General features: G+C 37.0%; 1 protein-coding gene across 1 annotated transcript; it reads right to left on the minus strand.

Annotated features, from left to right (window-relative positions):
- Window positions 1-330: 330 nt before the first annotated feature.
- Window positions 331-12203, minus strand: LOC114705755 (albumin-like). The gene is given in 16 exon segments (XM_037201909.1): window positions 331-480; window positions 1583-1650; window positions 2218-2280; window positions 2282-2351; window positions 3353-3440; window positions 3443-3532; window positions 3535-3574; window positions 3888-4026; window positions 5161-5258; window positions 6236-6368; window positions 7667-7790; window positions 7793-7880; window positions 8841-8970; window positions 10369-10466; window positions 11417-11549; window positions 12183-12203. Coding segments are annotated over 15 exon segments (1344 nt in total). The 5' UTR covers window positions 12191-12203; the 3' UTR covers window positions 331-480; window positions 1583-1608.
- Window positions 12204-12209: the final 6 nt, after the last annotated feature.

Raw genomic sequence — 12209 nt, forward strand, 5'->3', positions numbered from 1 at the left:
TAAAGCCATTCCCGTCCCCTTTGTCCCCAACTCATTCTTAAAGTCCCACTGACAAAGGAAAGCCATGGTTCATAAGCTTTTACTCTCATTCAGAACTCTCATAATGTTGAAATTAGTTTATATGTTCACTGCCCACAACTCAGGAGAATATTGATACTTATTTTCATCAGGTTTCCCATAAGGAGCTATATTCTCTGCTGAAGAAAAGAAGAGAGAAAACTGAGTGCTTCCCGAAGCCTACAAGGCTGTGGAGATGAAGAGCACCTGAGTGCTTCCCAGAGCCTGTCAGAGGGAGCATGCCTTTGGAAAATACAGTCGTGAACAACAGAGTAGATTCTTTTCATTTTTTATTAATTGCAGTACAGAGAAAAGAAGTCAAATGTTTAAAGAAATTTCTGTTCCTTAGGATGTTGATTTCACACCAACAGAAAAGATGAATAAGGCTTGAGTCTTCATGTCTCTCTTTTTTCTCAGGGTAGACTGAAAAACAGAAAGGGAAATGTAAGTGCTCTTTTCAAAATGGAATATGTTTTCCAAGTCTATTTTTTAGAAATATTGAATCTCTTATATTTTTGTTGCAATTTTCACCAGTGTAGACAGCCAAAGCATGACCTAGACTTAACTCCCTCACTCAGGGACAGATGATACACTGTTGCCTGTTCTGACACCTGCTCTTCCTCACTGGTCCCATCAGGGCCCTCAAGTGTCAGGTCAGAAGTCTCACCATTTCTCAAAACCTACTTATTCCCTAATTTATTAAAAATGAAAGCTGTCTTCTCAGAATGCAACAAAATTTCCTTTTCCTTCTAAAATGGAAATAATTTTGAAATAACCCTGTATCTGTAGGTTCTTTGCTTGAATACACAATAAGTATGTGTTTTTCATATGGAGAAACAATTTTCGTTTGTTATCTTATTCCATTGTTGGTCTGTTTTTTAAATTCCTTCCAAAATATTTCAAACAAAATTGATCAACATAGCTATGTTTAATTATCTACATTTTCAAAGGAAGCTGTTTTGAAATAGGAATATAAATTCTGTCAAAGCTTGGCGTGTGACACATCAGATATTCGGAAGGAGATCATTTATTATGAAACAGGAACTCCCATAAGACAGCCCCATCGAATCTTCCAGTGAAATGAATTTACAGAAGTATTGGCCCAAACTCTGTAGAATCAACAATACACAACTGTTTTGACTTTTTAAAAAAAAATGTTCTTTCATATAGCTTCACTTTTATTCTTAGACTACCCTTGACTGGACTAACATGTGTGACTCCATGTAGTGCATCATGTAAGTCATAACAGAGTCATGATTAAGTCCTCAGCTCTGGAGTGAATTCTGAAGTTTGGCTCCTTCTCTCCCTAGTTTGGCTGCCCCTTGGGTAAATTGCATTGATCTAGATCTTTATGTATTCATTTTCTTATCTGCATATGGAACCCAAATCAGTGAACAAACGTGAGGACCTAAGAGTGGTGGCAGGTGCTAGTCTACATGACTCTTGCCCAATGGTCAGCAAATCTTAGCCATTTTAGGAAAAATGAGTATGATTACTTTTAAAAAAAAATCCCAAATACACTTACCCGAGATGCTTGTGGTTGTGATGTGTTTAGGCTAAGGCAGCTTGGCTTGCAGCAACAAGTTTTGGGCCCTGAACACACACAAAAAAATGATAGACATTAGAAAAATATTAGAAAGACTATTAGAATTTGCACCTCCACAGTTATCAGTGTTAACAAAGTAAATTCACATGTCTTGTATCACTTAACTACAGTTGTCCTAGAACTCTTAAAACAAAGCTCGCCAATATCTGTTGTATCCAAAGGACTAAAGTAAACTCTTGTTAGGGCTTGGGGGGAAATGTGAAATGATTCAGACATGTAACTGTAAATGTTCTCCTCTCATGTGAAATTAGTCAATTCAAAACGTAACATTTCAAGACAAGTTTAAATGAGTTAATGATCCTGGGCTTTACAAATATTTCTATGTTCTTAAGTGTCATAAATTTGGAACTGAATGGCCTTTATAAACATTTTATATGCTACAGTGTGGTAGGACATAAAAATTAAGAACTATGTAAGTCAGGTTGTATTACAGTTCTGTAGTGAACACGATCTAGATTGATCACATTATTCAGCATATGAGTGTCTCAGCCTCAACCTGACCAAATGCACACAAACAGAAACTGAACATATCACAGTGTAAAAAGCTCTGTTACCTCTTCAGAGAAGCAGGCCTCCTTGTCGTCAGCCTTGCAGCACTTATCCAAGAAAGCTGCAAAAATCGCCCATCACGGTCTTCAACTGCTCATCTGTAGCCTTGGGTTTGTGCTTCACCAGCTCAGCAAGTGCCCTGCGTTAGGACAGAAGGCAGGAAGAGCAAGGAAATGTTGACTCCCATGCAGAAAACCAAGACAGCAAGATGTGAGGCCCCAGTTCAAGATGACATATCTTAGAGCCAAGTGACTTTGGCTTCCAGGACCAAGCATGCCATTGCCAACCTTAATATTCTTGACTGTGTATGAGGGTAATAAGTGTACTATTACCACAGTTATGTATTAAAAATAAGGACTGGATCAGATGGATAATCAGTGCAAGTCACTCTGGGTTTTATGTAGTTTCCTGAAATTTCCTGAAAAACTTCTCTCATTGCACTTAATATACAGACTATGACTCTCTAACATCTGCCCCATTTGAAGGTAATAATGGGGATAAGAATTTAAACAAGCCAGGCAAGAAGAGCCTGCTGGGTCTCTGTCGTTGATATTTGTAGAGCAAACAGTACCGAAGTAAAACAGTTGTGTGGGGATGAGTTTTGTAACACGGTCTGGACCACCATCACAGGTCCCCAAAGATGATGACAATCTCTTGCTACATTTCATGATGTTAGAACCTCTCCCGAGATCACAGAGGAGTCCACCCTCCTATGTATATTTCCAGCTGTTTCTTTTCCTATTCTCAGAAATCAACTTCTGGCCTTTTCTTGTCTTGGATTCATCATGGAACAATTACAGATAATTATTCATACTTTGAAAAAATTCTCCTATTATATCTATGTCCAATTTTATATCTATAAAAATTCACCAATTAGCTGTTTAGCATTTTCTACTGTGCCTCGACTGGAATTACATTTTCTGTGGTTTTTATGCACAGTATTAAATATAATGCATATGAAAGATTTTAATATGTTTTTTTCACATAGGAAAAAGTTGACACTCTTTCAACTCAATAATGCCAACATCTAAACAATTCTCTCTAAGGTATATAATCACTGCATCAAAAAAAATTATCCAATTGATGGTTCTCACTGTCTACACTACATGTAGACCTCTGCAATAAGAAAATATGGCTCACGTTTGTTTCTTCATCTGCTTCTCCTTCTCTGGAAGTGTGCATATATCAGCATGGAAGGTGAAGGTCTCAGCTTTAAATTCCTTGGGACATATGTTTCATCAACAGGCAGAGCAGAGAAGCATGGCCGCCTTTCCACCACAGATCCAGTACAGCACTTGGTGACCTGCTCACTCACTGGGTCTTCTCATGCAGCACACATACACGGTTCAGGATTGCAGACAGCTAAGGAACAGGCAGGCAGAAGAGCAGAACAGTCACTAGATCACAGACACTTACTTTCTGATGCACTAAAAGAATTGCCATATTGAATTAATAGCTGTGAATTCAGCCTTGATTGCCATAGTGATTTATTTATCTTTGAAACCAAACATATGACTTACAAAAATTATCTTTCAGTTAAATATAGGTGCCCATGTCCCAGCTACCATATACACATGAACATATTAGCACACCCTTGCTCCTAAAAGTTAGATTTGTCAAAGTCTGAAGACAAAAACCCAGCACTGCTAACTTTATCATAGTTTAAAAGACTCACATAGTCCTCCACGCAGGGCAGTCTCTTTTCTTGAGGAAGCACACAGCACTTGCTGCCCACTTTTCCTAGGCTTCTTGCAGCTTCCACAAGAGTTGGAGTTGACACCTGAGGTGCTTTCTGGGTGTAACGAACTAGGAGCCTGTTATAAAAAAAAAAATAACTTATATGGTTCCATCCAGGCAGGAAACTGGTCTGGTGTAAAATATTTCAACAAGAGAAAATTTACCCCAAGTCAACTGAGATAGTTTTTACACATGAACCAAAGTTCTTCACTTCCAGGATGATAGCATAGTATTAGAGGAAGATATTGTCCTGAGGAATTAGCTAAGTGGCCATGAAAATTCGCTGGAGCATATAATCTTAGTCTTAGATCTGTACTATAGTCATAAGGAAGTGAGTTACATTTCTCTAGTCTAACAGTATTAATGTACATGGTGCTGCTTGAAATAAATTCTATCACAAACTTACACATATCAACACTATGATAAACTTTAAAAGATGGCTGGTTTAATAAAGACAGCACAAGTATTAAACCAAAGGAACTAATGTGACTGCCTCACACATTATCTAGCATCTAATAACATCTAGTATTTAACAATGCACCATAATAATAAAAGTCAGTGTATGACTGTAATCTACTCAAGTGAAGAAATCATGTCAACTCCAAAGGCTAGAATTAGAAGAATGCTAAAAATGTAAATGACCTGAATAAGGAATAATGTGTCTTCACTTTACCTCCATAGATAAGGTTCTATGGAACTGGGACATTACTCCAGCAGGGCATTCAGTCTCTATCTCTTCTAGGAATGAAATTCCATAGGAATACAATGTCACACATGACTATCAAAATTGGGAGCCCTTATTCATGTATCATTTGAATGTTATCTGAATCTTTTGTTATATTTTTGTGTTCAGCATTTCTATCAATTCTTGAGCTTCTGCTGTCCAAAACATTCTACTTCTTGTTCTACCAAATATCATTCTACAGTTTGCTCATAAACTCTACCTACCTTCGAAGGATACTCCCAGTTACAAGGTATCAAGATTTCCTATGAGCCCTCAAAACTGTATACTCCCAAGAGACCAGTGTTTTATATTATACAGAGATATAGTCCTCTCCTATAAAGGAAGTTATCTACTCTTCAGAATTTTTGATACATAAGGATTATCAATAATATGTTTTTATTACTAACACCATATACTGGGTGGCCTAAACATTGTTTTAAATAATTACAAATTGACCAAGGAAAAAAATAGCTGAAAAACTACTCACGCATTTTGGAATCCGTACTCGCCAACTTTCTCAAAAAGTTCACAGTTAGCTTTGACTAAGTTCTTAGGCTCTTCTACAAGAGGCTTAAATTCATCAAGCTGCAACATAACGAGATGTGTTTATAGCATCCTTCCTGAGAGCCCAAAGAAGGTTACTTGCATTTCTCCTTTACTTCTGTCCAAAGACACTTCAGGAGATCTTCCCTGTCGTGTCTGTCATATTACATTTAAATTGTTCTTTTTATTTGCAAGGTTACTTGGTGCAAGTCAATAAGAATCTTCAGGCTCTGGAATTGAATGGCTATGTTTGAACCAGGTCACCTGACTTGTTTTCTTGTTCAACATTTCTTCCAATGTCTAAGCTTCAGACGGATCCCCTCTACAGGGGCGTTACATATACTTAACTAGTTCTGTTACCAACTAAGTGGGTGAAATTAAAATCACACTAGTGAACAGCAGACCTTCAAAGGACAGGGCCATCATTTTCAGGCAATTTCTCTAATTGGATCTTGAGGTCTCTGAGATGAGAAAGTCTCTTCCAGACTCAGTCACAGAGGGATGCCTGGAATTCAGCAGCTTCTTTGTAAAATATTATTCTCTTCTGGCCCAAATAAGTCAGAAACCAGTGTGTGTTGACAGAAACACTTATATCCTCCACAAGAAACTTGCAAGCCTAACTTCTCATAAAATATTATTGCTAATAGTTGACAATTTGGAGAATCGGTTAACTGTCTTTAAATCTAAGTTAAATATGTATTTTAGTTGGCATTTGAATTAACTCTGTATTATTCTCAAGAGTATAAAAAGGGAAAAAACTATGATAATGATTTTGTGCAAGTAAAGATTCCTTCCTTTCTTCAAATCTTCCCTTTCTAGAGTGAGTATTCAGGGTTTCCTTATATTTTTATCGGTGTTTATCCTATAATGATTAATAACTTTAAGAGCTCAGGCTTGCCTACATTTCAAGAGAATATCTGAATTGACCCATATGTCAATTCTCATTAGTCCATCACTTCCTTTCTCCTTACAGGAAGTGCTGCCAGGAGCTGCTGTGCTCTTGGCCTATGGAAACCTACCACTTTGCCGTAGCATGCAGCAGGATCAGCTTCAGCACAGCACTTTTCCAGTGTGGCTTCATATTTCTTAGCGATTCTCAGCAACAAGGCAACAGAGTAGTCAGGGTGCTGCCTTGAATATTCATTCAAAAACCTAATGAAGATGAACATAGAGAGTTAAATAGATGAGCAAATAATAGACTCACACAAGTAATCTCAATAGTGATTCACATTCCAGGTGTCCTGCAATGGAATGAGTTCCAATGCAGGACACTGAGCAGCAAGAACTTGGGACCAGATATAACTCTTCCCAGGTTCAGCTTTCCCACCACAATGTATTTTACTGTTCTGCAGGGGCAACTTATTAACACTATCAGTGCATTAACCTCCTCCATATAGAAGGGAAAGAAGGATAGCATCTCTCATACAAGGTAGGTTGGGATAAATACATGGCACACTCTGTCAAAGCACACAGAGACTGATGCATATTAAATGCTTGATTCATAGTTATTTTTACTGTATATCTAGTTTGTTTTGAATTATGTCTACAAAGTACGTCAGCAAATGGGTAAATAGAGACAATGCTGAAAGTTCCTTTTTCTTCTACATTTAAGTAAAATCTTTTATTAAGTACTATCTAGTGCATAGGGTACAATCATAATCTAATAATAAAATTATATAATTAATTCTAGCAGTTACTGGAAACATAAGTCATTTGTTATTAATTGTATCCTGTCTCGCTACACTGAGACATTCTGGTCTTTTCAAACAAATATTAAATAGCTAGTATCATATTGATGTTTATATGTATATGTTTGTGTTTTATATACATAAATATCCATATGACACTAGTTTAGATAGATGATAGATAGATAGATAGATAGATAGATAGATAGATAGATAGATAGATGATAGATATCCTTCCTGTAATTACACAGATAGATAGATATAGGTGGACAGGTAAGGAGATAGTAAATAATACATAATATGTTCAAATGCATTAGATAAGAAATATGCTTATAAGAATTATTAAGTGATAAATACAATTTATATACTCATGGAATATTTCTAAAGACTTCCAGAAATATCCCTGTGAAGTAAGGAGCATTGAGTTTATGCTAAATGCATGGATGATTTCATAACAATATTTTAAATTACTTAACATACTTTTCAGGTAAATTTTAAAGGCTGAGAATGACAAGGGTGAACAAATTTCCTGGGAGCCACAGAAGTCATGGTAACTCCAAAGAAAGCTTGATGTAGCTTCCTAATTTATTCAACTCTGCCAAAACTATGAAAGGACCTGGGCATCTTGGCACATGCTTTTAATCCATCACTTGGGAGTCTAGCCTGGTCTACATAGTGAGTTCCAGGAGAGTCAGAGCTACAAGCACAGTGAGACCCTGTCTCAAAAACAAAACAAAATCTATGAAAGGAAAGGCAAATACTCACTTGCCCAGGAAGATGTCTTTGGCCTCAGCATAGTTCTTGCACACTTCGCTATCCTCAACAAAATCAGCAGCCAATGAAGGCAGATCAGTAGGCATGTCATCATTCTCCACCTCAGCAAGGCAGTGGATTTCTGCAACACTGGTTTGTCACAGCAAGCCTGCAGTTTGCTAGAGATAGATGCTTGGTTTTCACACATGTACTTGGCAAGCTCAGCCTGTGAGAAAGAAAAATAAATGTTTAGAGAAGTTATCTTTGCTACATTTTTTCTGTACACCTTTGTTACCTGGGTAAATCATATTCATCCTGCTCTAGACCATACACAACCAAAGTGGCTTCTGCAACACATTCCCACCCACACAGTGCTTCAGAGCCTGCAGACTCAAGATGCTGTGACTCAAAGATTCAAGAGAGACTGTTCAGGAACAAGTTGTTTATTTATTTATTTAAATTGATTAGCTTTGATGGTTTATTAACTTTATGTTTCTATGACTGAGAGACTTCAGGTTGTTTTTTTCCACAAAATTTAGTGCTATTTTTCCAAGTATTCTCCCAAAATCAAGGTACATATTTTAAAACTAAATAACTTGTTAAAATATGAGGCATAATTAAATAATGAGTAATGAGCAGGATTACGGGCCCTGCTTACATACATAACATATCAATCTTAAGTTTTCCAGGGTTATCATAGCAGAAGAAGATTTGGTTATATTTTTAATCTTTTTAAGGGGGAAATGAAAGAGATAATAGTACAACTTTGGAGAAAGTGAGGTCACAGCAAATATTTATGTACTTCACACACAGTTAATTAGGGGAAAGACTATGGAGGTATTAGGGCGTCATTCTTTAAAAGCCTCTCCAATCTGTGGGGTCTCCAGCCCTGCTTCTCTCCCCAAAACATCTTAGAAATCTACATTTGTAACTGTTCTCTTTCCCTTTAAGCCTCCTCAGAATGTGGCTGAACAGAGGAGTTTTGGGTCATGTAACAATTCAGAAAACTGTTCTGTTTTGTTCTGTTTTTTTGTTTGTTTGTTTGTTTGTTACTGGAAAGTGCCACAAAACAAGGAAACTTGGTGGAATAAAGGAGAGCCCAGAGACCATGTCAACCACCATCAGTGTTCACCGATGCAGGCAAACACATCCACTCAGTGACTGTGAGCATGCAACAACTCTTTACCCTGTCGTCTGCGCATTCAAGCAGGTCGCCATGGCAGCACTCCTGGGTGATTTTGGTAAGGTCTGTTGCCAATTTGCTAATTTCTGTGAAGTCAGCGTTGGGGAATTTCTGGCTCATACGAGCAACTGCCCTAAAAAGAAAATTTCCCCATCAAAGAATTATTATCATGTTGTGTTTGTAAGCAGTGAAAAGATACCATTTATAACAAGGAAATTCAAAACTGAAATGAAGAAAATTATAAAAATTCACTCTTTCTTGCAATGCTAGTTCTGACACAATAGTTAATAGTTACATTTCCCTTTGGCAGAATTATCTACTGAAAGAATGTGGGTGGTGTGTGGGAAGCTAATGCCTCATAAAATTAAAATCAAAGAGGAATTCCTAAAAGGGGTGGCTGTCTGAGGGCATCAAGTTTTGAGTCCTCACCTGGCTTCTGTCTCTGGGTTGGTCACATCTTAGCAATGTGACCACAAGTAGGCTTTAGATTTTAAAGTGTTACAACACACTAAATTAAAAGATCCATGAAGTTAAATTACATAATGACATGACAGTGTTTTCTTATCTGGAAATGAAGATTCATCATCTTTTGTCTTAATTAAGACATACCTTTCTGAATTCTAAATGTCTGTGGAGGGAAAAAATTCTCGAACTTCTAGAGAATTAGAGAGTTTTTATCATGGATCCTTCTGCCAAGAAACTGTTCCAGCAGACAGCCTCTAAGCTCTATGGCAAGATGTAAAAAGCCAAGATATTCGTTATTTCAAAAATAATTTTCAATTCTATAGCTCTGATAAAGAAACTTATTTGCAAGAACCAACCATAGCCCATGTAACAGTGTGTTGTTTCATGTTGGAGTTGCTATATGTATTGATCTGATTGGCTTTAAGAATTTGGATAGCAGGAACAACTTAGTGAGGACAATTCCTGCTGACAGTCTCTAGAGAACATGCACAGTGTCTGTCATCTCCATTTTCTCTCCTGTTGGGTTGATTCATTATTGACAAACAGGAGAGGTGCTAAAGGGGCAGGCACATTTTTCTTGACTTATATATTAAAGGATGCTCCCAGACTCAGCTACATAACATAAAAGCAAGAGAGGGTGGAGCAAACACATGAGATTAGGGACAGAATTGGAGTTGTAAGAAAAGTCAAAGTAATAACTCCAACTTGGTTAATGGCTGAATTCTATTATGCAGACATTAAACAGTCAATTTCTGATTGAGGGGAAATAAATTAAGTAAATTAATTACATTGACTGCGACTGTATGTTTTTAATCTTTTAAAATGAGATTCCTAGTCTTGATAAACAAATGGGATTTAAATACCTGTCTTCTGTTAGACAAAAAACAAGCCTTCTAAGTTCTTTGACAATTTAAAACAAAAACACTGAGACAAAATTGTCAAATTATTATGGTTATTCTGATTTCACCTCTATCAACCTTTTGTGAAGTATGTTATAAATGCACAATCTTGTAAATTGGACATTTATCATTATCAAGATGTGAACTGTGATATAAAAAACATGTACCATGCTTTGAAAGCTCGCTCTCCATATTTCTGAATACTGGAGCACTTAAGTCTCTGCTGGACAGATGAAGACAACGCTTTCTCCTTCAGAGCATCAAGCTACAAAAAGAAATCCAGTTGAAAAAATTTGGAAAAGGCAATTTCTACACACACAAACACACTTGCACGCGCGCACACACACACACACACCTTCAAAACTTCAGACATGCTATGTCAAAATAACTTGTTTGGGTGGGGAGTTGAAATCAGGACCTTGTGTGTGTTAGGCAAGGGCTCTGCTACTGAGTTGCACCTTCCATCCAAATAAAAAATTTAAAAAATAATTTACACCTGAATTCACAAGTACTCCTTTTGACATATGATTATTTTGATACCTAAGGGAACAAAAATCAGTCTGGTCATAGTGGAGGATTCTAGATACTTAAAAGCAGTATAGAGATATTTCCAGGGGCAAGGTCCTGATATGTACCAGGGAATATATATATATATATATATATATATATATATATATATATATACCTGTAGTGACTTTTTAATTGTGTGACTAATTCATCTAAGTCCCTATTTCATCACCTTTCATAAAATGAGTAAGTACCTAAAAAAAAACAAATGATTCACATAATAAATATTGATGGAAGAAAGGAATGGACTCCAACATCTATCCTCAGTAAAAAGCACTGCTTTGAATTTTATCTCCATTAAAATGCCTCAAGGAAGGACTAAAAAATAAAAAGGAAAAAAAAAAAGAACTAGCCCTTGCTGTCCAGTGTGACAAACGCTATTACACTCCAGAAGTCACCACCATAAAGAGTGGGAAGACAAGTAAACACGCATCCAAGAATTCCCTCTCTAGACCATCACTGCTAAATCTCAGAAGGAAGAAAGGTATTAGGACTAAAAGCCATTGGTAACGTAAGAGGGAAGAAGGTTTTCTAATGACATAGAGAAGTCTCATTCAGAGATTCAGATTTCCTAAGTCAACCGTAAGACGGTCAAATCTCTGGGTTTGGTATACAGAGCAGTTCTGTCCCCATCTCCCCAAGGGTCACCTTTGGTGTCAAGCAGGCAGCTTTGTCAGCTTCTGCACAGCACTCAGTCATGATGGCATTGTACTTCTCAGCATAGTAAAGGAGCTCTGGGCCATAGAAGTAAGGATGTCTTCTGCCAACTTCGTACAAATAGCTGAGTTATGGAAAAAGAAGAAAGCAGGCAATCATTTCCCACAGCACATAACACTACAGAAATGATCACTCAACCCAAACCAAAGATTTGTAATTGACCAAGTTTACTCATTGTGGCCATGAGTGATGGTCTGTCTCTGTTGTTCTCAAGTGAGAGAAGGCAGATTAAATTTGTGTATGTGTGCAAATATTCACATGTGTATATTTTCAGTCAGTAATTAAATTTGGGTGATGTAACATTGCTGACTAAAATGAAATTGATCCAGAACATGAACACTACACACACACACACACACACACACACACACACACACACACACACACACACACACACACACACACACACACACACACACACACACACCACTTCAGAATACTTTACAACTTCTCAATCTCAGATTTTTCCCACGGGCCATATATCTGTTTTCAGGATCAAAAATATCCTTGTTTTGTTGTATTATCATTGTGCATACTTTTATGCTATCAAATATTATATTTTTAAAAATCACTTCAAGGTAAAACCTTCCCAGTCTTGAAGTTGGATATTTGGGGTTTTGATGACTACTAGTGTAAGTGTTCCTGGCAGAGCTATTGCTCAGTTTTTAATTTAAAACATAGATATCTGTTTACTTACTGTCCCATAAATGAGGCAGCGTTTTCC

The sequence above is a fragment of the Peromyscus leucopus genome, unplaced genomic scaffold (genome assembly GCF_004664715.2).
Source record: "Peromyscus leucopus breed LL Stock unplaced genomic scaffold, UCI_PerLeu_2.1 scaffold_31, whole genome shotgun sequence".
Taxonomy (NCBI): Eukaryota; Metazoa; Chordata; class Mammalia; order Rodentia; family Cricetidae; genus Peromyscus; species Peromyscus leucopus.